The sequence below is a fragment of the Podarcis cretensis genome (assembly GCF_951804945.1).
Source record: "Podarcis cretensis genome assembly, chromosome: 15".
Taxonomy (NCBI): Eukaryota; Metazoa; Chordata; class Lepidosauria; order Squamata; family Lacertidae; genus Podarcis; species Podarcis cretensis.
This window is the reverse complement of record NC_137185.1, coordinates 5051092-5077478: the sequence shown is the minus strand read 5'-3', so window position 1 is coordinate 5077478 and position 26387 is coordinate 5051092. Positions and strand designations below refer to the sequence as shown.

General features: G+C 42.9%; 2 protein-coding genes across 10 annotated transcripts in view; both read right to left on the bottom strand.

Annotated features, from left to right (window-relative positions):
- BRIP1 (BRCA1 interacting DNA helicase 1) overlaps positions 1 to 19419 on the bottom strand; it is a 229597-nt gene extending 210178 nt beyond the window's left edge. For 4 of the 6 annotated variants that reach the window (XM_079955409.1, XM_079955411.1, XM_079955410.1 and 1 more), the window contains exons 1-6: positions 19026 to 19419; positions 17034 to 17161; positions 15729 to 15840; positions 13804 to 13992; positions 11277 to 11407; positions 9284 to 9409 (exon numbers count right to left, since the gene is read on the bottom strand). In XM_079955409.1, coding sequence (XP_079811535.1) covers positions 9284 to 9409; positions 11277 to 11407; positions 13804 to 13992; positions 15729 to 15840; positions 17034 to 17126 — 651 coding nt within the window. In that variant the 5' untranslated portion in view covers positions 17127 to 17161; positions 19026 to 19419. The remainder of the gene's footprint in view (positions 1 to 9283; positions 9410 to 11276; positions 11408 to 13803; positions 13993 to 15728; positions 15841 to 17033; positions 17162 to 19025) is intronic. The other 2 variants (XM_079955408.1, XM_079955413.1) reach the window with 2 other exon arrangements.
- A 2094-nt stretch (positions 19420 to 21513) lies between these two features.
- Positions 21514 to 26387, bottom strand: part of INTS2 (integrator complex subunit 2) — a 35721-nt gene continuing 30847 nt past the window's right edge. For all 4 annotated transcript variants that reach the window (XM_079955422.1, XM_079955425.1, XM_079955423.1 and 1 more), the window contains exons 22-25: positions 26063 to 26170; positions 25089 to 25194; positions 24645 to 24821; positions 21514 to 24043 (exon numbers count right to left, since the gene is read on the bottom strand). In XM_079955422.1, the coding sequence (XP_079811548.1) occupies positions 23874 to 24043; positions 24645 to 24821; positions 25089 to 25194; positions 26063 to 26170 (561 nt within the window). In that variant the 3' untranslated portion in view covers positions 21514 to 23873. The remainder of the gene's footprint in view (positions 24044 to 24644; positions 24822 to 25088; positions 25195 to 26062; positions 26171 to 26387) is intronic.

The following is a 26387-nucleotide window of genomic DNA, read 5'->3' as shown; positions in this document are numbered from 1 at the left end:
AATCATCCATCACCAATTGGCCACACTTGCTGGGGTTGATGGAAGTTGAAACCGAACATCATCTTGGGGGTATCAGGTTCCCTGTCCCTGCTGTGAGCAGTAGAACACTTGCTGCACGTGCAAGGCCCCAGGTTCAATTCCTGGCACTCTCCAGATCAAGCTGGGAAATACTCCTATCTGAAGGCAATGCCAGGTAGCATAGACCAGGGTTGGGAAACCTGCAACACCTCCAGACATTGGCGGACATGTAGTCCATTATTTTCCATTAACCTGGTGTAGACAATACTGGACTCGAGGGTCATAGTTCCGTGGCAGGGCCTCTGATTTTCATGCAGGAGATCCCAGGTTCGATCTGGCATCTCCAGGTAGAACTGGGGAAAGACCTTTTCTGAAATCTTGGAGCAGCCCCTGTCAGTCAGTGTAAATAAGGCTGAGTTAGATGAACCAATGGTCTGACTCAACTTCAGATTTTTCCTACATTTTATTGAAGCAGAGAGGGAGGAATAAATGTGAAATGCTTGTTTACTCTTTTCTTTTTGTCATTCCATTATATTCTCCCATTTTAGGAAGAGCCCAGCAGCTTTAGAATGCCTTCAGGATATTGTCTTCAAGTTAATTACATGAGAACATGAGTCAACATGCAAAAATAAAGTAAATGTTGTGACTAAGGGCAGTTTCACACAGTACAAAAGAAATTCATTATACGTTCACAGTCACAGGACACACCCACAGCTGCCTGACAAGCATGTCTGCATGATGCATGTGATTGCCAACACATTACTCATTTTATGAACAGAAAATTTAGGGGTACAGGGATTATTCAGACCATCTCCTTTTCTTTCTCCATGCCTGCAATGTTACCTTCCTGCACTTCCGAGGGATGTGAGTACCCAATATCACACCAGCTGAATTCTGCCCTAATAGTGTGAAGCATTCCTTACAAAGAACTCCTCAACCGCAAATGTTAGTCGTGTAGAGCAGGGGTGAGCAGATTTCAAGCTTGTAAGAGCTACTTTGTTTTTTCCTAGAACTCCCAAGGTCTATACATTAGAGACAAGTACAAAATTGGGCTTAGTAAGCAAGCTAGGCATGTGCTTTAAGCAAGGCACCTTCAAGTGTATTCCAGCCCATGAATTTGTTTTCAGTGTCTGAAAAACTGAGTTCTCAGCCCTTTAACAAAAGACCGACTCCTGATTCCTCCTGCCCCAGCAACACCCCTAATTTTGAGGTGGAGCTGAGGTTGTTGCTAATTTTAAACCACTGGGAATTGGGAATCTTTGGTGATCTACAGCCAATCATTCAGAGATCTATCTTCTGCCAAGCCCTGGTTTAGAGTAGCAGTGGGTAGACTTCACACTTGTAGTATCTGAAGTCCATGACAGGGACACAGAAACACATGAAACTGCCAAGACCACATAACACCGGTCTTGAAAGACCTACATTGGCTCCCACTACGTTTCCAAGCACAATTCAAAGTGTTGGTGCTGACCTTTAAAGCCCTAAACGGCCTCGGCCCAGTATATCTGAAAGAGCATCTCCACCCCCATTGTTCTACCCAGACACTGAGGTCGAGCGCCGAGAGCCTTCTGGCAGTTCCCTCGCTGCGAGAAGCCAAGTTACAGGGAACCAGGCAGAGGGCTTTCTCGGTAGTGGCGCCCGCCCTGTGGAACGCCTTCCCACAAGATGTCAAAGAGAACAACAACTACCAAACTTTTAGAAGACATCTAAAGGCAGCCCTGTTTATGGAAGCTTTTAATGTTTAATGTTTAACCCGTTCCGTATTTTAATATTTGGTTGGAAGCCGCCCAGAGTGGCTGGGGAAGGCCAGCCAGATGGGCGGGTTATAAATAATAAATTATTATTATTATTAGTCAGACCGTTGGTCCATCTAGCTCAGTACTATCTAAACCAACTAGCGGTGGCTCACCAGGGCTCCAGACAGAGGGATATCAAAAAGAGGCACCTTTAATCCAGCCTGGTATTGCTTTATTATGAATATAAATAAATTAAACACTGAGGCCCTAAATACACTAGCAAGGTATGCACCAACCAATTTTTTTGCTGCTAGGACTGGACATTGGAGATCAGTGACCAGTTTCTTGGTAACTCTGTGCTGTATACTATGAAACTTGTTAAGAAAGACAAAATAAGCAGATTAAATGTCAAACTTAGTTTTATAAGTTATTTATTTTTACCTACCTCTCATCTGTTGGTTATTTATGATTTGTAGCCCTGTTTTTTACAAAATTAATTTTTAAAAAAGAAAACCAACTTTTGGGCTTTCAGGCACTGAAATAGTTTTGAAAGATCAAGCTTTAGGCCCTGCCTACCCTACAGATTTAGTATGGTTTGGTGCCGAGTTTCATTATCAAAATTCTATCCACCTAATTAAGTGCAGTCAGTTTTTTTCTCTTCTGGCTCTGTAGTACCAACCTGAAATAATCAAGCCCTTTATCTAAAAAATGATTAAGAACTGGATTATAATTAACTTTTTCATTAGTTCAAGAGTCACTTTAAACAGATTTTGAAACCTGAGTCTTGTGAACTTTCACATTTTGAGCAGACAACGTGACTAGCTTATTATGCCGCATATTTTGGACATATAAGGTTCACAACACAGAATCTGCAAAGGAAGACAGTGGCCTCAAATTCTGACATTTTACAGGAAGATACATGTGTAACTGAGCAAGGTGTTCACCAAACTGGAGAGGGACACTAATCACACAATTAAAAGGTTTGCAAAGCAGGCACCATCACAATCCTCCAACCCTTATTTATACAGTCATACCCCGGGTTGCGAACGTAATCCATGTGGGAGACACGTTCGCAACCCGCAGCTCTGCGTCTGTAACCCGTTCTGCGCCGCGTCTGTAACCCGTTCCAGTACTTCCGGGTTCAGCGCAGTCCGTAACCCGAAAGCGCACAACCCACAGCGTTCGTAACCCGAGGTATGACTGTACTTCTCTGTGAGTCAGAACAAGAGAGTTCAGATGCCAAGAGAGCACTTTCTCTGTGGCAGCCCCTAAAAATTGTGGAACTCCTTCCCTACCAAAGTGTGTCTAACACCATCATTTTGCCAGAAGCAAAATTTATCCTGGCCTTGGTGCACAAGTTCTGGTATTTTTGTGGGACGCATTTCTTCTGTTTCATTTAACCTATATCAGGCACGTCCAACAGGTAGATCATGATCTACTGGTAGATCACTGGATGTCTGTGGTAGATCACTGCTCTCCCCAGAAGCTCAACAGCTTTGGCTCCCCTAAAAAAAGGTCAACATTTTAGGCTGCAGCCCATAAAAACGGTGCCTCCCTTCTCCCTAAAAAAACTCAACAACTTTGACCTGAACCCCTAAAAAGGGGGTAGATCTCTGCCAGATCTCTGTGAGTAGATGACAGTCTCTTGGGAGTTGGCCACCCCTGACCTATATTATTGCTGCTTTTGTCTGGAATTGTTTTATTTTTATAATTGCATAAACCACGGATATTGTAAACTGTAAAAAAACACACAAATGTAATGTATTTTATTACATTACAATTAGAAATCAATAGAAAAGACAATATATAAAAAGAAGAAATGCAATGTAATAAAAAAAAATCATACAGCATCTAGCACAATTGCAACAACTGGCAGAAAAATCATGAACTGGGCTGCCAAGGCTCCCTCTCAGCAATTTTCATGTCGTCTGAGGAGGGCGTTTGGGGAACTGCTTGCATAAACTGTTTTAGTTGTTTTTTAGTGTATGATCATATTGTTCAAACCCACCCTCTGACTTCATAGTGGAGGGCAGGTAAAAAATCAAATCAAATAGATAAGAGGCCCATTCTTCTTCACACCAATTTTAAAAAATAAGTGTTCTGAATGATCCAAAAAAGCACAGCCACACACAAGTCCAGCCCCTCTACAATTTCAAAAGTTCAATTTACCTAATAAATTGTTACAGTCAGGTTCATGAATGGAAACTGCCCTAATAAAACTTCCACTTCAAAGCAGAAACCGCTTTCTGCCACAGGTGGCAATTTTCCTTTACTCTTGCTCTATAATCCACAAGCTCATTTTAACAGGCTAAAGTGCTGCATACATAAATATCACTAAATTGTGGTTTATTGTCATAAAGGTAAAGGTAAAGGTACCCCTGCCCGTACGGGCCAGTCTTGACAGACTCTGGGGTTGTGCGCCCATCTCACTTAAGAGGCCAGGGGCCAGTGCTGTCCGGAGACACTTCCGGGTCACGTGGCCAGCGTGACATCGCTGCTCTGGCCAGAGCCAGAGCCGCACACGGAAACGCCGTTTACCTTCCCGCTGGTAAGCGGTCCCTATTTATCTACTTGCACCCGGAGGTGCTTTCGAACTGCTAGGTTGGCAGGCGCTGGGACCGAGCAGCGGGAGCGCACCCCGCCGCAGGGATTCGAACCGCCGACCTTTCGATCGGCAAGCCCTAGGCGCTGAGGCTTTAACCCACAGCGCCACCTGCGTCCCTCTGTTTATTGTCATATATATATATATATATATATATATATATATATATATATATATGGACGCAGGTGGCGCTGTGGGTTAAAGCCTCAGCTCAGGGGTACCTTTACCTTTATATATATATATATATATATATATATATATATATATATATATATGAGAGAGAGAGAGAAAAACCTGTAGTTGGCTCAGCAATCAGGGATTTTTGTTGTAATTCAGGAGAGAATTTGAAGTTTGATGTTGTTCAGGTTCTTTTTAAGGGTTTGCATCTGAAAACCAACAGTGCCCCCTGCTGGGCTCCAGAGTTCTTTACAATGAGTTTGGCAGGTTTTAAATTCTACAAAGCTTTTCTGTACACTAATAAAAATTATTGCACACTGTAACAGATATAGATCCTCTTCTTTTAAGCAAAATAACTTCTTTTGTTAGTGATGAGCACAATATAAATTTTAAATCCACTGAAATTTATGAGCATGAATAAGTTAGGTACATTAATTTCAATGGATCTAATTCTGAGTAAATCTGGTTGAATAGCAACCGTTTGTCTAGTAAAGCTACAGTGGGAATGGTTGTTATTCCATCTGTGTGTGTACATGTACACACATACACATACCCACCCACAAAAATAAATCCTGCCCCACATCATGCAGTGCAGTGAGTACAGTTTTAAAAAAATGTTTCCCTGCAAGTATTTTAAAGTCACCTTTAAGAGCAAAAGTCATCTCAGAGTGGCTTAGAAGATAAATCAGAGCACAACAAAACAATAAATAAAACCAGCAATGCTCAACAGAAAAGGAAGCCTAAAAATGTTAAAATCCAGCAACAAGATACAACAAAATCCATTAATCCAACAAGTACTCCTCAAAGGATGACCAAAGAAAAACAGGTATGTCTTCAGAGCCTTTTGAATGTGCTGGTAATAATGGGGCTGCCAGACCCCACACGCTAAAGCATTCCAGAGACATGGAGCTACTACAAATAAGGCCATCTTCAATCTCCTAGTGCCCGCCAATCTAACTGCTATCACAGCAGGCAGGTGAGATGTGCCTCCATTTCCGATTTTTAAAAACGGGAAGACTGATCTAGGTGCAGCAGACTTTAATTAAGGCTTTAAAGCATAAAACCAGCACTTTAAAGGTTAAAGAAGCCCAGGAGGGAGAGAGAAGAGCCAAGGTGTTGTGTAGTGTTGGACTAAAACGGGGGAAACCAGGGGTCAAATTCTGACTCAGTCATGAAGCTCTCACTGGAAGAATTTGGGCCAGGAGCTATCTCTTAGCCTAACCTACCTCACAGGGTTATTGCAAGGATAAAATGGGGAGTGGAGATGGCTTTGACTTCTTGGAGGAAACAATCTAGATAGATGGATAGATAGATAGATAGATAGATAGATAGATAGATAGATAGATAGATAGTTCAGGAGCCACTCATTCTGCCTTCCCAGAATGCTCTGCATTCCAATCAATACACCTACACTGTGTTAAACAAAACAGATTTACGCAAGTGAGAGTTCAGTAGGTGTGTCATATATTATTAAAAGTTTATACATTGATTCACAGGGCCAGATTTTTCTGCTGACATGCTTTCAGTGAAGGGGAAAAAAATCAATGGAGTTACCTTGGCAGACAATCTGACCCATTTGCATTTAATGGAATTTCAAAATTATTCAGTACTTAAAGAAACGGCTTTAACTTGGAACGCTATTTGAGCTCTGATTAATAAATCACTTAAAATTGTTAAAAAGATCTCCCCTCCCCAACTGGTTTTAAAAGCTTACAAGATTCCACTGAAACCAGCATGAATATTACACAGCAATGTAAAAGAAAGGCTCCTTCCATTGCTTTCCATAACATCCAAGGCCACGGGCTGCATTTACACACCTAAGTCATGTCACTTGGTCACCAACCTTTTGGTGACTCTCGGCCAAACACCTGAGCTGTCTCCACTGAAAAGTATTACGTGCCCCAGCTGATTTTAGGATTCTAGATGATACCTTCAATTATTTATTTAAAGATTTATAAACCACATTTTCATATGAAATATATATGAGCACATCAGTAAAAGTTAGTTGGACAAAGAATCTCTGGTTTGAAAGGCCTGTCGGAATAGTATTGTTTCTAGAAAGCATCTAATAAGGAGCAGTGGTAGCTTCTGACAAATATCTGTTGGCATGTGGGAGTCAACAGGACGACCAAAAATGTCCCATTAGAAGATCTCAGAAATCAAGGTGGAGCATAAGGAACCAAGTGGTCCTTAAGGTGCTTCGGGCCCAAGTTGTTCAGGGCTTTGTGAAATAACACAAGAACTTTGAACTTGGTCCAGTAGCAAACTGGTAACCACTGGCAGCAGAGTGGCATGCTGCCAGTAGCCTGGTTCTGTGAGCAGTCTGGCTGCTGCATTCTGCACTAGCTGCATCTTCTGGACCAGACACAAGATGGAGGTTTTATCTGTGCTTTCATACCTGCAACTGCTTATTCCCACATACAAGGCACCACTTAGTGTCAGAGACAGAGAAACATGCATGAACTGGCCTTCACAGTTTCAAAAACAACTCATTGTTTTGGGTTCCGCACCTGTAGAGACAACCTTTCAAAGAATCTGAGGTAGTCCAAACGTAACATTGAACCACAGCTTGTAGAATTCAGCTTCCTGAGAATCTCAGCTTTGACTGGATAAAAAACTTCTTTTTTTGCCCTTACAACTGAGAATATATGTTTGAAAAATTGACTGCATGCAGATGTGACACTGAACTACAGTCAGCAGGGTGTGAATGAGTCCAGCCTCTTATTGGGCTCGCCTCTACTTTTACATTGCTTTTCATTAACCAGTTAGTTGCGTTTTTCTGTAGTTTGCGTGCCAGCCGTGGCTGGTGTCAAGCAAGCCAACTTCAAATAGTGGTTTTTGACGCTGGCACATTTAAAGGAACCATAGTTAATAGTTTTGGCAAGCTGCCACTGGCCAAAAACTATAAGCAAAACTCGCAGCCCAAACTTGCTGGAGAAGGATGGAGGGGAGAGAATGCAAACCTTGGAGAAGGCTAGCCTTGTTTACGTCTGGTTAAACCACAGTTTAGTTGGATATCCAAACGTATTCTGTGTGCAGCTAATGCCTAGTAGAAGCCAGTGTGGCTCCTGGGCAAGATTCTCAGCAGACAAGGGTTGGGCCTTCAGTGTTCTCCATGGTTTGGTGCGATTCACCCAAGCCTCAGCGACACATGCACTTGCACACATCATCCTTTATTCACATGTGGTGATTCCCACCCTCCTTTCCTGCTGTGAGGTAAACTATGGTTTGCCATTTTGTCTGAACAAGAAGAGATTTTATTTTTTTTAAGAAATAATTGAATTTTTTGTTTCACTTCAAAGCTTGGATGAAAGCCTGGGCTGTTGTACATTCCAAAGGGACAGGGTTTATCTGAAGTCACTACTTGTGAAGCAATTTTGCTGAAGGAATCCCTATTGATTTCCCATAACCCTCAACTCCACTAAAGAAGGACGCTAACTATAGAAGCAACTTAATTGTGCAGTCACTGATTTTCAGTTAGACACTTACAACAGCAACAATGAAAATCAATACAAGTTGCCCAACTTATTAAGTCATTGTGGCAGCTGAGGTCATTAACTCACAGCACACACAAAAAGTAAGCACTTACTCGTGTCAGTAATAGTCCATGCGCTTGTTTAGCTGTTCCTATCATCCCTTCAAGAGGAGTCGTAAAACGAGCCAGCCCAGGCAGAGAACCAAACTAGCCACATGCCTGGGGTACAAAAATCCCTGGGCCACCTTTTTGAAACATACTTTTTAAAAAAGAGACAGCATGAAGAATGTGTTCAGAGGCCGCATTTTACAAGTGCTGTGAATTGAGTTTTGACATAACAAAAAAACGGCAAAAATAAGCCAGGAAATCCTGAACTGTCCACGGTGAATGCCTCAAGCACCCCAATACATAAATAAATAAAACTGAGAGGTTCTGTGAGTCTATCACCCACTGACAAAATAGGCTGCCCACTGCACCTTTGCCTGAGCCAGCATTTTTGCTCTACATCTACCCAATAGTCTTTTCAGGGGGTAAGCTATTCCCTGCCATCTCTACAGCAGGAGCAACTGAAATACTGAATTTCTCTCTCAATACAGTGCACCTAAGAATTACTTGACATCAGAAAAGGTTGCCTATTGTATCTCTGCATGAGTCACTGCACTGGGATTGCCTTCTTCCAAGTAAGAGGCACACACAGACTGGTTCACAGAAAGAGGTTGGGCAGCAACATGGGAGACAGACACAGCTCTAGGGGGAGAATGTTCTTAAAGTAAACCTCCATCCATCCGCTTTTATTTTTGAGCCAAACCGTGTTTCCACTATTAGAAGGCTAGGTGACACTGTGGTAAGTGAACAACAACAGCGAGTGGTTCGGAGTATGGAAGAAACATGGCAATAGAAAAGTGGCGATTCAGGTGATATACACCACTATATAACCTCCACAAGAAGAAATGTCAACTATGAAATGCTAGAAACAAAAAGGACACTTTCTTTAAAACAAAACTGTACATACTATAAACATCAGAGGCCAGAAAAACTGAAATAAAAGAGCATATGAGAGATGCAAACTCTAAAGCAGGGAATGCCTTGAATACCAAGCCTGCCAAGGTCATTGTTGGAGTAAGAGCCTCTTAATGTTAAAGCACCAGAAGGAGAAGGAGCAGGTGGAAAGGGAGCTACAGATGGGCCAGCTAGAACACCTGGGTTTCCATGCTCAACTCTTCTGCAACAACATAATTGGTCTTTGCTTCTTGAATCCAGAGCAGCCATACTTACTGTTTTGAGAGAGAAAGGGACCGATTTTTCAGAGCACACAGTCAATTCCCCATTTATCTGCTGCCGGTAAACCTCCAGAGCGTCAACTAATTGGGTTCCGTGGGACAGCCGGTGCCGTTTCCTTGCCTGTAAGGAACACCCAAGATGCCTGTAAAACTCAGGTAGGAGGCACAATGTCTCCTTTTAACCCAGTGGCTTTTCAAAAGTTCCTACATTGATGGGATTCCTTTCCCCACAACCAGTCTATCACGGACACTGCAAAGTATTCTAGGCATTTGCTAGAGGACAAAGAGTTCACCTAGGAAAGTGGCCAGGCCAGCTGGATGTTAGCATGGTCCTGTATCAGAAGAATCCACCCTAGAATGTAACTGAAACTCCATAATGAGGAAGACATGAGTCAGACGTGTCTCGTTTGCTATTGTCTCTGCCATTTGGGTCTTAAGTTGCTGAGCTAGGACCCAACTATTGCAGGTGTGGGGAACTTGGGCATGGCGGCCAAATGCACACTTCAGGCTTCTCTATCTAGCCCTTGGGACTCTCCTGAAGCCACACACCCCTCTCCCAGACCATAACACTCCCCAGCCCTGTTATTGTGTCCTTTTTGCCTTCCTGGAACATGTCCTTTAACTGTGATCATGCTTCATATTTGCATGGATGGCTGTATATGTAAAAAAAACCTTTGAGTGGCTGGAATGTCATCTACTCTGCAAGAAAATTCATCTTGCCCCATCAGTTTCGGCCTCTGTTCCTTTCCATCCTCAATAAAGTGCCCACAAAGTGCCCCAGTTTTTTGCCAACTCTGTCCTAGATATGATGAACATACATTCTAACACAGCTACAATTTAAGATGTTTGGGGAATAGAAAGGCTGCATGCTTTAACCAGTAAGATCAGGGATGAGGAATTTCTGTGGCCCTCCAAATGTTGCTGAGCTACAACTCCCATCACCCCCAGCAAAGAGGGACAATAGTCAGGGATAATGTAGCTCAGCAGTATCTGGAGGGGGAAAATTTTACATCAACTGAATTGTAGATTAACAGAAATTCTAATTGTTGCGAGTCAAATGGAACAACATTTTAAAACCATTTTAGCTCTGGTGTTGTAACAAGGCATGAAAAATGTAATAAAGATGGCCTGTCCTTCCAAAATGACTAGCAGGTTTCATTCATTTTATGTCCAGTTATTTCACACTTTCTCCAGTATCTCAGAAAGTTTCAGTGATATGCATTTGTCTTTACATGTAGTCAGTTAATTAAAAGGCAGACGATAAATGAACGCAAACACTTTTTTAAAAAATCAGCGGACAGCCCTCAAATAAAGCACTTCAATTTTAAGATATGCCTGTAATTAATCTTGCCTTGTAAATGTTCCCAAAAGTTAACAGCCTATTTTTAAAAAACCCAATTATTAGCCCATTGGGCACTGACAGGGGAAGAACATAGAATTGAATTTAAATGCTGAGAACAGAAGAGGCAGCTTCTCTCCTCATTTCTATGAAAGGTGCAAAGGGGAAACTGAGGGCCCATCTAGACTTCCACTAGGAAGCATGGGTTCAAGTGGTTTTCTGCTTATCCCATGCTTTTTGGACACAGTTTCCAGCAGTTTTCTGTTTGCCCGACTGCTTTGCTGGGGGAAACCCAGTATTTAGCACTGAATTGGAGCAAGCGTCAAAAAGACCCGTGTTTTCCTGGAGGAAAGTGATGGGACAAGCGTAAGTATGGATGAACCCTGTATGTTCCATCCATCCTCCGCAAACCTGCTCATTCATCTGCATGCAATTCCGGGTCACTGCAAGCAACCAGACTAGTGCTTCAATACAAGGCTGAGCTAATAACAGCCTTCTGTGGGAGAAACGGGGCGGGGGGGGGGAATCAACAGTCTGGTTTGGGTTGTGACTCAGTCCTACTAATCTGTACATTTTTAATTGATGTGCTGATCCATAATTGGACTGATGGAAACCTGAATTAATTTTGCTAGCAGCAAACTTTACTCACCTGCTGGTCTGTTTCTAATGAACGAATCCTTTTCCTATCTACTATAAAATCATCATCTCCATCTTCATGTAAAGACGCCTGCTTCTTTGCAGATAGTTTGGAAGCGAGTGTGGTTCTTGAGGTCTCATCTGCTATGGCAACATATAAAGTAGAAAATCCCTATTATTTAGCCACTGTAGAAAAAAAAATCACGACAAACATGGCAAGAATAAAACAGCACCGCCAGCTACCCACATTATAACAAAACTAGCACACAACAGCACATTAGAAAAGAAGTGAAATGCTAACATTTATAATTGAACTCAATATTATAACCCAAAGCTAGCAACTCCTCTGCTGGTCAGCAGAAAGATCAGTATGACCTCCCCTTCCCCAACTGCTTTGTTATGAATTTCTAGCTCTATCTGCACTATACATTTAAAGCAGAATCATACCACTACCAGACCCCTAATACACCTCATAGAGCTACCATTTGCAGAGTGGTTTAATAGTCAATCCCTCATCTCAGAGAAGGTGTGAACTGTAGCTCTGTGAGAGGAATTGGAGCCTCCTAACAACTCTCAACGCAGGTGGCGCTGTGGGTTAAAGCCTCAGCGCCTAGGACTTGCCGATCGAAAGGTCGGCGGTTCGAATCCCTGCGGCGGGGTGCGCTCCCGCTGCTCGGTCCCAGCGCCTGCCAACCTAGCAGTTCGAAAGCACCTCCAGGTGCAAGTAGATAAATAGGGACCGCTTACCAGCGGGAAGGTAAACGGCGTTTCCGTGTGCGGCTCTGGCTTGCCAGAGCAGCGATGTCACGCTGGCCACGTGACCCGGAAGTGTCTCCGGACAGCGCTGGCCCCTGGCCTCTTAAGTGAGATGGGCGCACAACCCCAGAGTCTGTCAAGACTGGCCCGTACGGGCAGGGGTACCTTTACCTTTAACAACTCTCAGCACCCTTAACAAGCTGTAGTTCCCAGGCTTCTTTGGGGAAGCCATGGATGTTTAAAAAGGCATGCTGCTGCTTTAAATGTGTAGTGCAGATGAGGCCTCTGTCTTGGGCAGTATACACCAACTCTGCTGCAGCACTGTGTGTTCCAAGGTTTCCACAGCTGGCTGACCACATTGACACTAGTGCTGCTCCAAAGGGATCCTTTTGATTTGTCCTAATATCACTGGATAGATGCTAGAGAAGAAACTATTCTTTACTGAATCTTATAAAAACCTTTCCCAACAAAATCTGGAAGTCAAAATAAAAGATAAAACAACCCTTCAGTCCAACAATTTTCACATCTCTGCTGTAACATTTGCAGCTCCTAATGTACCAGTGGGAAATCTCTGGCCCATAGGTCCAATTAGGCTCACCAAGCCCCTCCATCCCATTTGGCCACAGGGCCAAGCCACACCCAACTACCACCTATCACAGGGTTTCCCAAACTTGGGTCTCCAGCTGTTTTTGGACTGCAGCTCCCATCATCCCTAGCTAACAGAACCAGCGGTCAGGGTTGATGGGAATTGTAGTGTTTGGGAAACCCTGACCTAACATCAGGTATGGGACAGGCAAAGTCACAGCTGCAAACAGTGCCAAATAAAAGTATGGAACTTCTACAAGTTCCAGATCAGAGTCTAGCTGCACTTTCAAGAAATAGGTCCTACACTTTGAAACTCCCTGCCCATTAATATTAGGTAGTCACCTTGATGTATTTTTTTGTGCCTGCTAAAAACTCTTTTGTTCCAGCAAGTCTAGCCACATGTAATTTCAACAGACTGTTTATTTTAAACTTCTTAAATGTCTCATGTTCTAATAAGGGTATATTTATTAAATAAACAAACACAAGTAATGGCTTAAAAAGAGCCATTCTTCTTTGCAGCCCCAGCTTTACCTTTGGTTCTCTCCCTATCATGCAGCTTTTGGAATGAACTGAAGATATTTAGGAGTTTCTGAGTGTCTCAGATTCCTTCCAAAAACAAGGAAAGGTGTCAAATGCAAAAGGCACACTTCCAACAGTTTCTGTGCTAATTTATTTTTCCTACACCTGACTGGCAGGGGGGTCTGCCCTGCCCACCTGTCAATGCAGCCTGCAGAGGGTTGGGTTATTTTCAAATGCAATCCTCCAGCCAAAAGTGGTTCCTTACAGGGGTCCTAATGCAACAGTTCTGATATTACTGGCCTTCATCTGAGGATCACAGGGCAGCTTACAATATAAAAACACAAAAGTTCATAAGCTAGTAATAAATGAAAACAATAACACACACACACACACATACGGTTCAAAAGACCATGATGCCCTGATTACTATCCCCCCTCGCACGAAATTGTGAATTGAACCTCAGAAGATGCTAACCCATATGTCGTGTTACTAACACATCTGACCAATAATCCCAACTTTTCCTTTTAAGGCCACCAACTATTGTAAAGCTTCCTGACCTAATTGCCTGGAGGCTATATCTTACAATGGGTCTTTAGAAGCTCACCCTTGAAGGACATCAGTGCTGCACGTGCCCTTCAAAGAAGTTTAAGAAACCTTCCAAGAAGTGGCTTGAAAATTACCTTTGTTTCTTGACTTGGTTCCACTTTTCACGGATGTCACTGTTTCACTGTTGGTGAAGGAACAAGATGCGCCTTGACTCACCGCTACACTGTTCTGGGCCTGAGCTGCATGACAGCGACAGCCACATGGCATCAAGGTCTCTGGCTTCTTGCATTCCTTTGAACATGGCAAGTCATCAAGCGGTTTGTCTGAAGAGCAAATAGGGGAATATTATTCACCTTCTTTTCAAAACTCCAAGAAAGAGGGAGCCCAGTGAAGATAACCTGGGACCTGATCCAGCTGGACTTCCCCCCACAACAAGAGTCACCCACCAAGAAGTGTTCCAGGAGAGAGGGCTCATGGTGTCATTTGCATGCCGTCACACAGAGAGGTGTGTGTTGAGAACAGTTTACATCAGAAAAGTTTCCAATGCCACAGAGCAGCGATAAATCCCCTGAAAAATATGAACTTCAAATTCAAAACTACCAAGCTGGCCTAATACAGTATTTGTTATTGGCAAGCATTCATTGTTGCTAATGATCTCATGAAAAGGATTTTCTTTTCCCAGCAGAAAAAATGAAGCAATGAAAAAAAATCCGCTCTAAATCACTGATGTGGCCATCATTATCAGCACATTGGTGGGTTTGGGGAGTGTATCCAGGAATGCTTTGATTTGCAAACCCCTGTGGGATTTTTAAATTTAAAATTAAGCTCAGTATATAAATAAATAAAGTGTGTTTTAATGTTCTCAAGTTGAGCGGATATAGGATAAGGCGGCCATTCTGCTGGTGCAGCAACAATGCATCTACTACATCAGGACAGATAAAAGAAAGTGCTTCTTTTTGCAGCAACATAGTTAAATTATGGAATGTGCTCCCACAGTAGGCAGTGGCAGCCACCAGCTTGGAGGGTTTTAAAAGAGGACTGGACCAATCCATGGCTATAAATGGCTACTAGCCATCATGGTTATGCTCTGCCTCCATGGTCAGAAGCAGTAAAGTTTCCGAATACCAGTAACTGGAAAACACTTGGATCCTGGTTGCAGGCTTCCCACAGGTAGCTGGTTTGCCACTGTGAAAACCAGATGCTGGTCTAGATGAGCCACTGGCTTGATCCAGCAGGCTCTTAGGCTCACATTTCACCCCACCCCAGCATACCTGGGCTCTGCCCATCAGTGAGATCAAATTTGAAACAATCAAAGATGAATTGGGTGGCAGCTCTAGTTATCAAGCGTTGAGAATCCAGTAAGGTAACATGCCCAGACTGGACCAGAGTCATGCACTGCGGTGAGCTCAGACCTTACTCAACCTCCTCATCCTTGGAAGGTGGATCGTAATTCCTTTTGTGCCCAGGGACCCCACTGTCCTCCTGAATTGTATGCTAAACATTGCAGCAGAACTCAATAATGAATAAATGACAGTCAACAGCTACTTGAATAATTTACAGACCCAGGAAAAAAGACATCTTCCAGCCAAATGGGCCACATCATTTCAGGCAGCCGACTATGCATTTCCTATGCACAGGGTGACCAGAGGCAAAGGAACATGGGGAGATCCCAATGCAGATTCAGACCATTGGTCCATCTAGCTTGGTATTGTCTACACTGACTGGCAGCAGCTCTCCAGGATTTCAGGCAGGGAGTCTCTCCCAGCCCTATCTGGAGATTCCAGGGATTGAACAAGGGATCTCCCACATGCATAGCAGATGCTCTATGGCTCTTCCCCTCCAAAAAACGCCAGGATGGCTCCTGTACCTTTGAGTAAAAGAGGAATTTTCAGCATGAGCTGTTACACAGGGATAATAAAGCCTCATCCTCCCTTGCCCTCAAACACCTTCAAATGCCCTGATTATCAAATACTGTCGCTTTTCTAAAATAAGCACAGCCATGCAGACAGGCCTCTCTAGGGGAAAGACTCCAAAGCTGAGACTCTACTAAATGGCTTACCGTAAAGTGACTGTTGCCATGACAATGCAGAGCAAAGCAACGCCAGGCTTTTCCCGCTTCCAGTAGGACTCTCCAACAGGCAGTGCTGCTTGGAGTTGAGCCCCTTCACAATCTGTGAGTAAATAAATATAATAAGCACAGGGGATTGTAAACCATCTTGAGTGAATAATATTAGTGCAGTAATGTTTTTTAAAAAATAATATCATCTGAAAAACCCAGCACAGCCTAAGAAAGTATTTGCTCATCCTGGAGGAAACTATTAGGTTGCAGAGGGGTATGTTTTGTAGGTTCTGATAGTTGCTTCAATAAACCATAGTTCAAACTGCAGTTCCCAGTACTGATGTTAACAACTGTGGTCAATTTGCTAGGACACTAAGGAGCAGAGAGGAGTGAGGAACCCAAAACTCCAGCAGCTTTTGCACACCCTGTTTCAGAGTAGGATTGGAGAACCTGTAGCCTGCAGGTCAAATCAGAACCAGCAGATGTCCCAATTCGCTCATTTTCCCCAACCTTGCTCACCTGTCCCTCACCTGACCTCATATGTGTGGGAAAAATGAAGACATGGCTGCAAAGAAACAATCAGGAGCCTTATAGATGGGCAAGGCTTACTGTAAGTGCCGATCAGTGCTTTTTCCTTTCTCCTCCTGTGATAAGGCTGCATTTTAATGTTGTATTTTAATCTTGTTTTTTAAGTTGTATTTCAATCAACTTGTTTTTATTATTGGTTGTTAGCTGCCCTGAGCCCGGACTTGGCTTGGGAGGGTGGGGTATAAATAAAAATTATTATTATTATTATTATTAGAACACATCCCACAGGGAAACACTTTCTTTGCCTGCAGTATGATTTTAAACTATGTGGGGACAAAGAAGCAGGGTTTGCAGCAGGTGCAAATTCTGTTTCTTTTAACAGCGCAATTTGATTTCATAGGGCAAAGGCTTTACCTGATGTCAGGGGATGGACAGGTGGGAAGTCCCCACCCACCTGTCAAAGTGGCCCAAAGGCATTAGGAGAAGTCTGGATTCAGTCTGCCTCAGTTTAGAGCTATGTCCAAACCAGACCAAGATATGAGCATTATTGCAAATTTCATTCTGAGTTTTGTAAACATTTCTAATTGTTTTGGGTTTGAGGTTTGCATTTGAAAAGCAAGCAAGCAAGCAAGCAAGCAAACCAACAAACCCAAAAACAAAACTCAACCATAAACAGAAATTTTAGAAAACATTTTAAAATGAAGACTACTAGAAAAGGTTGAGAAATCTGATTTACTTGGCTGTAACTTCAAATCTCATTGCAATGAATAAACTTACTGCATTCATCATAGCAAGCTGTGAAGGGTATGCCTTGCAAGGGAAGAGAATTTTCACACCTCCAATGGTGTATTCTGACGTTGATGAAGCCATAACCACATTGAGTTTTCAGAATTCTTGATTAAAATCTGCAAGATTAAAAAAAAGAAAAGCTGTTCTAAATGATGCATAGGATGCTGTAGGAACATGGCATAAGCCACAAAGAATGAGAGAAAAATAAATGCAAACTGCTTGCGACTAGTAAGACATTTCATTCAGTCTTACATGAAGTTAAACCATTGGTCCATCTAGCTCAGTACTGTCTAAAATGACTGGCAGTAGCTCTCTAGGATTTCAGACACTGGCTCTCTCCAAGGCTGACCTGGAGATTCCAGTGACTGAACTTGGACCTTTCTTTTCCTGTGAAGCATGTGCTCAAACACTGAGCTTTTGTCCCCCACCTAAAAATAAAGTTTGTGTCCTCATGCCTCTGGATAAAGGGCTGAATTACATAGGAAGCTGCTTTACACCCAGTAAGACCATCAGTCCGTGTAGCTCTGTATTATCTACATTGACTGGCGGCAGTTCTCCAGGATTTCAGTTAAATATCTTTCACAATCTTACCTTCTTTGTAATCCACTTTAAACCTTTATTTACAATTAAATGGTATACAAATTATGTTAAAATATAATAGATGGTAATCAAATTTATGTATCAACCTTCCTCTTAGGATGGTACACAAGAAGCTAAAATGCAAAACAGCAATAATAATGGAAAGTAATCAATTATTTCAACAAAACCACTGTACGAAAAAGTAACCACACACAAAAACCAAGAACACTTTTCTAAAAACCCGCTAGTTCCTAATGTGTTCGATTGTAGCTATGAGTTTCTGGCTTCTGTGTGTCTGTGTACTAAAAAAAAGAAAGAGGGATGATTTCCAAAATGCGCCCAAATGGATGTTGTTGCACCTCATGCCCTAAGATTTACCGTATTCTCCCAGAGTTTTGGGTTGGATGAGGCTGGCAGGGGGTGAGGCTCAAAACTGAAGGAAACTTTGTGCCAGAGGAGATTAAATTTCTATTCCACCCTTTCTCTCAAAGGAATCGAGACCAACCAGCAACACAATAATAAAATAAATGTTCATGTCGCTTCACAACTGCATACCCCAAAGTGCCCATAAAATATTTCAGGCCATCTTTGTACATAAGGGTAATAACAAGAGGTTGGTGGTTTTTAAAAAAATCTCTTACAGAAATGTTTGGGGTTTTGTTTAAAATCAAGAATCAAAACACTCATGTGTCTGGTTTTTATTTTTAATGGCTTGTGAAATGCTCAGTATCGCCGTAGTAGCCAAAGTTAGTCCTACTCCTAAGTAAGCCATGGAAAGTAATGTGCCTGACTAACTTAGGTCCATCGATTTCAACAGGCCCACACTCAAAACTAGAACTTAGTTGGATTCACATCGCCATTTAATAAGTAACAGCAACCAACTTGTGTGTGGAAAGAAAAGCAGGGGAAGAAAGCAAATTTTGTCCCACTCAGCCATAGCTGGAGGAGACGCAGTGTCAAATGTTCTTAGGACAACTGTTATGTGGGTTTTGATCCTCAGAATTCATGTTATTTTGAATTCATGTTATTTTGAATTCTGATTTATAAATAGCGGGGGGGGGGGGAGAGAAACGCCGCTTTTCTTTCCTCCTAAACTTACGAGGGTTTATATACATAAATATACACAGAGAGATTTATGTACTATATATATATATATATATATATACACACACATAGTACATATATATATAGTACTATATAAATATAGTACATATATAGTAAATATATATATATATCGGCAAAATAATCGGGCAGAAATTAACGGTCAACATACGCTCCCCCCCCAAAAAAAAGGATGGAAAAGCTAAGGAATCCTCCCCCCCCTCCTCTTGCGAGTTGGACTCGCCCAGCACGCGGGTATCAAGCCCAGGGCCGCGCGCACAGAACAGCCACACTTTTTACCTCAGGAATCGGGTTCTCAAGCCCTCCTTCCCGCCTGTTTTTCCGCATCGCACGGCGCCCGTCTCCATCCGGCACCTCAGCCAATCACTGGAGAGACACGGGCTGCCGCCGGCCAATCGAGAGCCGCGAGCGCGTCCAATCCAAACGTCCTGGGATTATTCTAATCGGAACTCAACGCTTGGCGTGTCTTCCGGGTTCCCGCTGTTGCCTAGGTAGCCGCAAGGATAGTGCGGCCTACCTGAATTTCAGTGGTCTCCGCCCCCTCCCCTAAATTTCCCAAGGTGGACATTCTCTGGCCATCGCTTACCACATTTTTGAAGGGTGTCTGTGCCATGTTTCGTGACAAAAACCCCATAAATCATCTTAATCGAATCGTAGGATTGGCAGGGGCCCCAGGGTCATCTGGTCCAGCCCCCTGCAATCATAGGCATAGCCAGGATTGGGGGGGGGGGGCAGTACATCAGTTATTTTTATTGATTTACTTGATGGGGACACTCTACCCATTACACCAGGGGTCAGCAAACTTTTTCAGCAGGGGTCCGGTCCACTGTCCCTCAGACCATGTGAGGGGCCGGACTAGATTTTGAAAAGAAAAAAAAAAAGAATTCCTATGCCCCACAAATAACCCAGAGATGCATTTTAAATAAAAGCACACATTCTACTCAAGTAAAAACACCAGGCAGGCTCCACAAATCACCCAGAGATGCATTTTAAATAAATGGACACCTACTCGTAAAAACACGCTGATTCCTGGACCGTCCGTGGCCCAGATTTAGAAGGCGATTGGGCCAGATCCGGCCCCTGGCCCTTATTTTGCCTACCCATGCATTACACCATACTGACTCTTAAAATCAATTAACTTGCACTTAAATACTCATAAAATCAACGGGAAGAAAGGTAGTTTCTTCAAGAAAGGTAGTTTCTTCAAGTGCCACGCATCTCAATGATAAGAAAAAATGCACTGTAGCTTACTAAGTTTGGTTAGGAAGGTCACGAGAGAGGCGGTGGTCACTCCTATATTAAAATCACAGCTACGTGCTTAAAGTTGTCACTTTCTATCATAAGGTTACCAGACGTCCCCATTTCCCAGGACAGTCCCCAGATTTACAAATCAGTCCCCTGACAAAATCCATCTATTTAGTAGGAAGTTGAAAAGTGTCCCCGGATTCACTGAAAAAAATCTGGTAAATTCATTCTATCACAATGTGCAATATAGGTTCCTCCACTTTCCTTTTTAGAGAGGACTTTTGATGGGTATTTTTGGCACAGAGGTTGCCATTAATTAGCTTACAGGGACATCTTGTGGTTGGCGCGAGTTTTTCATTTTTTAAAACACTGCATTTCTTCTGCCGATTTTCTGCTTTGTTTCTAGTACAGTGGTACCTCGGGTTACATACGCTTCGGGTTACAGACTACGCTAACCCAGAAATAGTGCTTCAGGTTAAGAACTTTGCTTCAGGATGAGAACAGAAATCGTGCTCTGGCAGTGCCGCGGCAGCTGGAGGCCCCATTAGCTAAAGTGGTGCTTCAGGTTAAGAACAGTTTCAGGTTAAGAACGGACCTCCAGAACAAATTAAGTACTTAACCCGAGGTACCACTGTACAGCCAAAACAACGTTGCCCTAGTACTGGTAATGGATTGTGTGTTTTAATGTACTACTGTTTTTTACTAGCCTCTTATCCTCCTTAACGGAGTATGCCAGGGATTGAACCTGGGACCTTCTGCATGCAGACAGTTCTCAGCCCACTGAGGTCTGCTCCCAGCTACCTCTCCTCTCTGAAGTTGTAGCTCCTTGGGAAGATCACCGTATGAACCTGCAGCTGGTTGTAATGTTCGAGAGTTTTATTAAGCAATAATCTCAGTTCACAACGCTTAATTGTTACACAGGTAACCCGTGGTCTTCTGCATCTAGGAGATGCCATTTTCTTCATTTTTATTGCACAAGTTTGCATCTGAGAAATGTACAGAAAGCATTGATTCCATATGTGAAATGCAGCCACACACCACTCTGCATCACTTTAGTACCCACATTCACATTCCTAAAGAATTATCCACCTACTCTGACTTGAACTGAGAGCAACCCTTTCAGAACCCAGAATATGCATGAAGATTCAATAGGCAAGACACAGCTGATAATGCCACAAGTTGCATACATGTACAAGTTATCGTTACAGAAAACAAGTGTGATGTGCAACAGAATGTTGCAGCATGACGTACTCCTGTACCGAGTTCCAGCCAACCAACCAAGCCAAGAATTTTCTTTCTATTTCCCACCCCCATTTTCCCACCCTTTCTAACAGTCAGTCCCCCATTTGTTGTACTTTTGCAAACCTTTGTGTCCTCACAAGTCTCTTGATTCTTCCTTTTTGTGTATGGGTGGCTACTTTTGGACTCCTTATGGATGCATGCTCTGAGAATAAGCTTGCTATTGTTATATAAGACGTATATATGATGATATACAGTATATATATAAAGACAGACAACGCGCTGGAACAGTACAAATGTTTATAAGAAACGCACAATGTCCACTGGGTCTTCATTGAAATAAAATGCTCCCAATGGTATATAAAAATATTACAAGCCTAAGAAAACCAGAAGACATGAAAACATATGTACACATTTTACAACAGTCTAAGAAATCACTCTCTTACAGTCGGCTAAAATATTTAAAAACTGTATTTTAAGAAGGTAATACTGGCATATAGAATTGGGTTTTATCCAATGCAGAGTAGACCCACTTAACAGACATGACTTAGGTTCATTAATTTCAGTGGGTCTACTCTGAGTAGGATTTAGCTGGATACACTATAACCTCAGCCGAAAATGTAGCCAAAGGAGGTTTCAGAACAGCACTGTCAGGATCAACCTGGTGGTTTCACTGAAGAATTAAAAATCAAACAGGAGGCAACTGACCATCTTTGAAGAGGACAGAGGCAGTTTTGATTCTTGGCCCTACACTGACTGATCCCTATACCATATAATTGCAACATCCAGCCCCTTTTGTGTACATGAACCATGAAGGCTCTTCTGCATTCAATGACTGCCTTGGATGTCCCACTAAACCATGGTTAAAAATAAACTATTTCACATGAACAATGAGTGTGGTGGTATGACGTGAAGCCAGTCTCTGTTTTCTTTCTTTCCTGGTGCAGCAGGAGCAAGATGGAGCAGAGGCAATGACTTTGGAGCAGGGTGCTGCTCCTTAACATTATGCCAGTTTATTTTTAACAAGAGTTTAAATGTGATGGCCAAACTAAGCCATTGTGCAAAAAACACACACAGAAAACGGTAGATATCTGCATTTGTACTTGAAAGATTGCATCTGAGGATCAGGGAGAGGCATTCCGCTACTAAAATGGTAATTCCTATGGAGCAATAATTATAATAATAATAATAATAATAAGCAGGATATGTGAAGGACTTCCTAACTGGACCACTGAAACAGCCATCTGAGATGCAACTCTTTTTACCTAAATCAACTAGGGCTAAAAACTTGAGGGTTCTTGACTTACAAAAGGATCACTTCAAAAATATTTGCTCCCCTTTGCTGGCAAGGAAAAACATGAACGGTGCTTCAGGCTTCGTATGTCAATTTTTTACACTCCGAGAATTAGCACACCCTAAGAGAGTCAAGACCCCCCACATCTTTCCTTAAAAGCTGTAGAGATTTAAAAATCCCCCAAAACAAACTGAGCTTAGCTCTGTGCTACCTGAACACATTTCAGAACTTATTTTTGACACAGATAGATCACAACAATAAAAATGCATTTCAATAAAACTGCTTTTGGTACTTTCCCCCACGCAGGCATCTCTAAACATATTGAACAGCCAAGTTTACACAGTGCTTTTAAAAACATGATTTAAGGGTTTATTCCCCCCTCCCCCAGAAAAATCTGAAGCAAAATTCACGTTTGCCAAAGATACTATAAAATGTTGGTACTTAAAACTGGAAATTTGACTAGGAAACAAAGCATTAGTTGTGAGGGAGTCACAGACAGCTGGGGACCTGGGTGCAAAATCTGAGAAATGGAAAATTGCCAGCTGACCCATCAACTCACCTGCTGCCCCTACTAATGGCTAAGAAGAACTTCGCAGTCCCAGCCAACCACCACATAGCCACTTCAGGTGACGCCAAAATTCTGTTTGTTGCATTGATCAAGAGTTTCCTACTGCCCCCTTTCCTAAAAAAAATACCCCTGCTGACCACTCTGGGATTTTCAAACCTCAGCTGGCTCTGAGCAAGCAAATAGGGGCAACAGGAAAGAAACCCCCACCAAAACTGACCCAGTGGGGCCTACCACTACATGCAGACTTTTATTAAACAATCAAAAAAGTTGCATCTCTCTCTCTCTCTCCAGTTCCTTTCAAACTCTCCTTGTTCATTTCACAAACCAGCCTTCATCTCTGGAGCATCTGCTTGAATGGAAGTTGTCCCACAGATTTCAGACTGTGGTTCGGCTTTAACTCAGGACACAGGGCGGAAGAGAACCATCTGAGAGACTGAAGAAGTAGAAAATGGCAGGGTAGCAATTTCTCCATTTCACGAACACACTCTAGGTCAGCTTTTGCAAGCCTCTCACCTCGAAAAACCACCAAATATGGATTCCAGAAGGAGCTGACACGGAGACCACTGCAAAAACCTTAAGATGCTTTCACTGAAAGCGGTGTTTGTCTGCTGCATCCACAACTTTGCATTAAAGCCAAAGCTAATGAAAAATATACAGTTTCCTTCCAAGCCAATTCGTAGCTTCATTTTGGCCTGGAAAGCTTCAGTTTGGAATTTACCAATCAGAAGTCAGCATCCGCCACCAAGTACCCAGCAATGGCCCTTTCCATTTCGGGCACACCTTAAACTCCGCCGACACTCATGTTAATTATTTCGATGAAAGTATTTTCGATACACTGGCATAGCTGGACGTTGGGATCCAAGCTGCTGGTGTCTCCCGGTCCAGTTTTATGACCCGGCTCTTTGTGAAGTTTTGTTCGCTCGTAAGGTTTTTCCTTCAGTTGCTGGAGACCTGGGGGACAAGTCAAGGCATTGCAAAGTGAAGTGGCACTTGAGGTAAAAAAAATAATCAAAATCAAATATTTATGTACTTTGAGGCAGCAAAGGAAAGGGTAGAAACTTGGTGGCAGTGCCAATTATCATTCTTATTTTACAAAAAACAAGTCTCAAAGTGGCTCAAGCAGAGTAAACAAAAGGCTCCAGGTTTTACTTCTGGAATCTCCAGTTTACAAGGCACCAGGAAGCAGGAGATGAGGAAGACCTGTATTCTGCCTTGGACCCTGCAGAGCTGCTACCAGCCAGAGCAGACAGAGTAGATGGGCAAATAGACTTACAAAGCAGCTTACAAAGCAGGTCTGCATGACTTCTCTCATTGTGGGCAGGTACAAGGAGATGTTCAGGGCAGGCCATGAAACCTCATCCCAGACCATGCAAACCTTAATCAATGGCACTCTTCTGATGGCTGAGATTTTAGCCACACGATGTTCGTGTGTTTCTAAGTGTACCTTATTCACTGCAAATGGACAACGTGGTGCTGAATTTTCAGCATTCAGAGGAGCTGATCTAAGGAGCAATCAGCACACCAATCACGTCTGTCTAGCACAAATACTTACGTGTAATGATTGGGTCAAAATCCCTCGTCTCTGTGGCGACGTCTGAAGCACAAACCTGCCCGATCTGGATGAGCAGGGACATGATATCCTCATAGAGGGGAGGGAAGGCTTGGCAGAACGAGACCAGGCAGGGCAGAGTGGGGACAAAAAAGGTGTAGCGCTTTGCTTCGGTTAAAACTGGAGAGACAAAAGGATGTTTTAAAAACAGGACAGATCCAAACAATGAGAGCCACCGTTTAAACAGGTGCACAATTTAAAGACATACACACGCTGCATTTCATATGCATCACCTCAAAGCAACCCTGCCAACATTTTGGGGTATCCACACATTCTGTGCCCTCTTCTATATAATTGCAAAGTGGCGACTCGCACATGTGGGCAAGCAACCACTGGCTTAATGCACATAAGGTGAATATCTAGGCTTTCCATACGTTCAACAATTACCTGTTAGCAGCGTCCCCATGACATTGATAGCCAAACGGGCCACACTGAGGGATTTCGGCAGAGCGTACTGAATACATAAGTAAGAAAGTAACTGGATGGCAAAAATCTGGAAGACAAGGAAGCGGGGAAAGGATATAAAAGAAGCAGTAGGGTTTTGTTGTTTTGTTTTGTTTCTAAAGTAAGACTATCCTGTGTGAAATTTTATTGTGCATTAAAATCAGAAGTACCCTACACTCCTACACAGACATTAACACATGTAAACATTTGTTTATATATAATTTTTATAACCCCATAGGTAGGAGAAACCCATGTGGGGTACAATCAGCAGCTGCACACAGAAGACCCAAGAGGTGCTCACAATACTTGTTTGTTTGTTTGCCTACTTACTTACTGCTTCTATGCTATATTTTTCTGCAGCATAAGTGCCAAAATGGCTTCTAAGTTATTTACAACTATTAAATCAGTATGCTATTAAAATGAACAGCAACAAATCCACTGGGACATTAAAACATCCTAAATTAAAACAAACAGTAAAACAAACTATTAAGTAAGTTTTTAAAAAACCAGATAAACAATAAAATTAGAAGTTTGGTGCCGGGGAAGGGTTGCCTAAAAAGGTGTCTTCAGGGGCCGGCAGAATGCCGATACTGATGGAACCTCTCCTATTTCAGCAGGGCGGGCATTCCACCAACACAGGTGCCACGGGTGAAAAAGCCTGCCTCCGTGTTACCACAATATACAAAACCCATCTGGCATTTTCGTAGCAAAGGAAAATAACTACCACCACTAGACCTAAAGGAAGCACGCATCCGGGGCAGTGCTCGGATGCTTTGAACCAGGGCTGAATACGGGATCTGTCCTTCCAATGTCAGGGAGCAGGACGGGGTGGGGAGGGAGCAGCTCTCTCTCTCTCTCTCGCTCTCTCTCTCTCTCTCTCTCTCTCTCTCTCACACACACACACACACACACACTACCTGTTTCTCCAGTTCAGGCTGAGCAATCAGTTCAGGTATGAAGTCCAAGCAGATGTGCATGGATGGGATGCCTGCCACTGTCAGGCCAAGCAGCTCGTACGGATACCCCTGTTTGAGCAAAAGAGGGAGAAGGTATCAGAGAGAGACCGCAATATCAGGGTTGCACCATGAGAAGATTAATCAAGGAGTTGGAAAGAAGCCACCTGGTTCCAACTACAGTGGACGCTCGGGTTGCAAACGTGATCCGTGCGGGAGGCATGTTCACAACCCGCAGCATCCGCAACCCGCAGCGCCACGTCTGTGCGTGTGTGGGTTGCGATTTGGT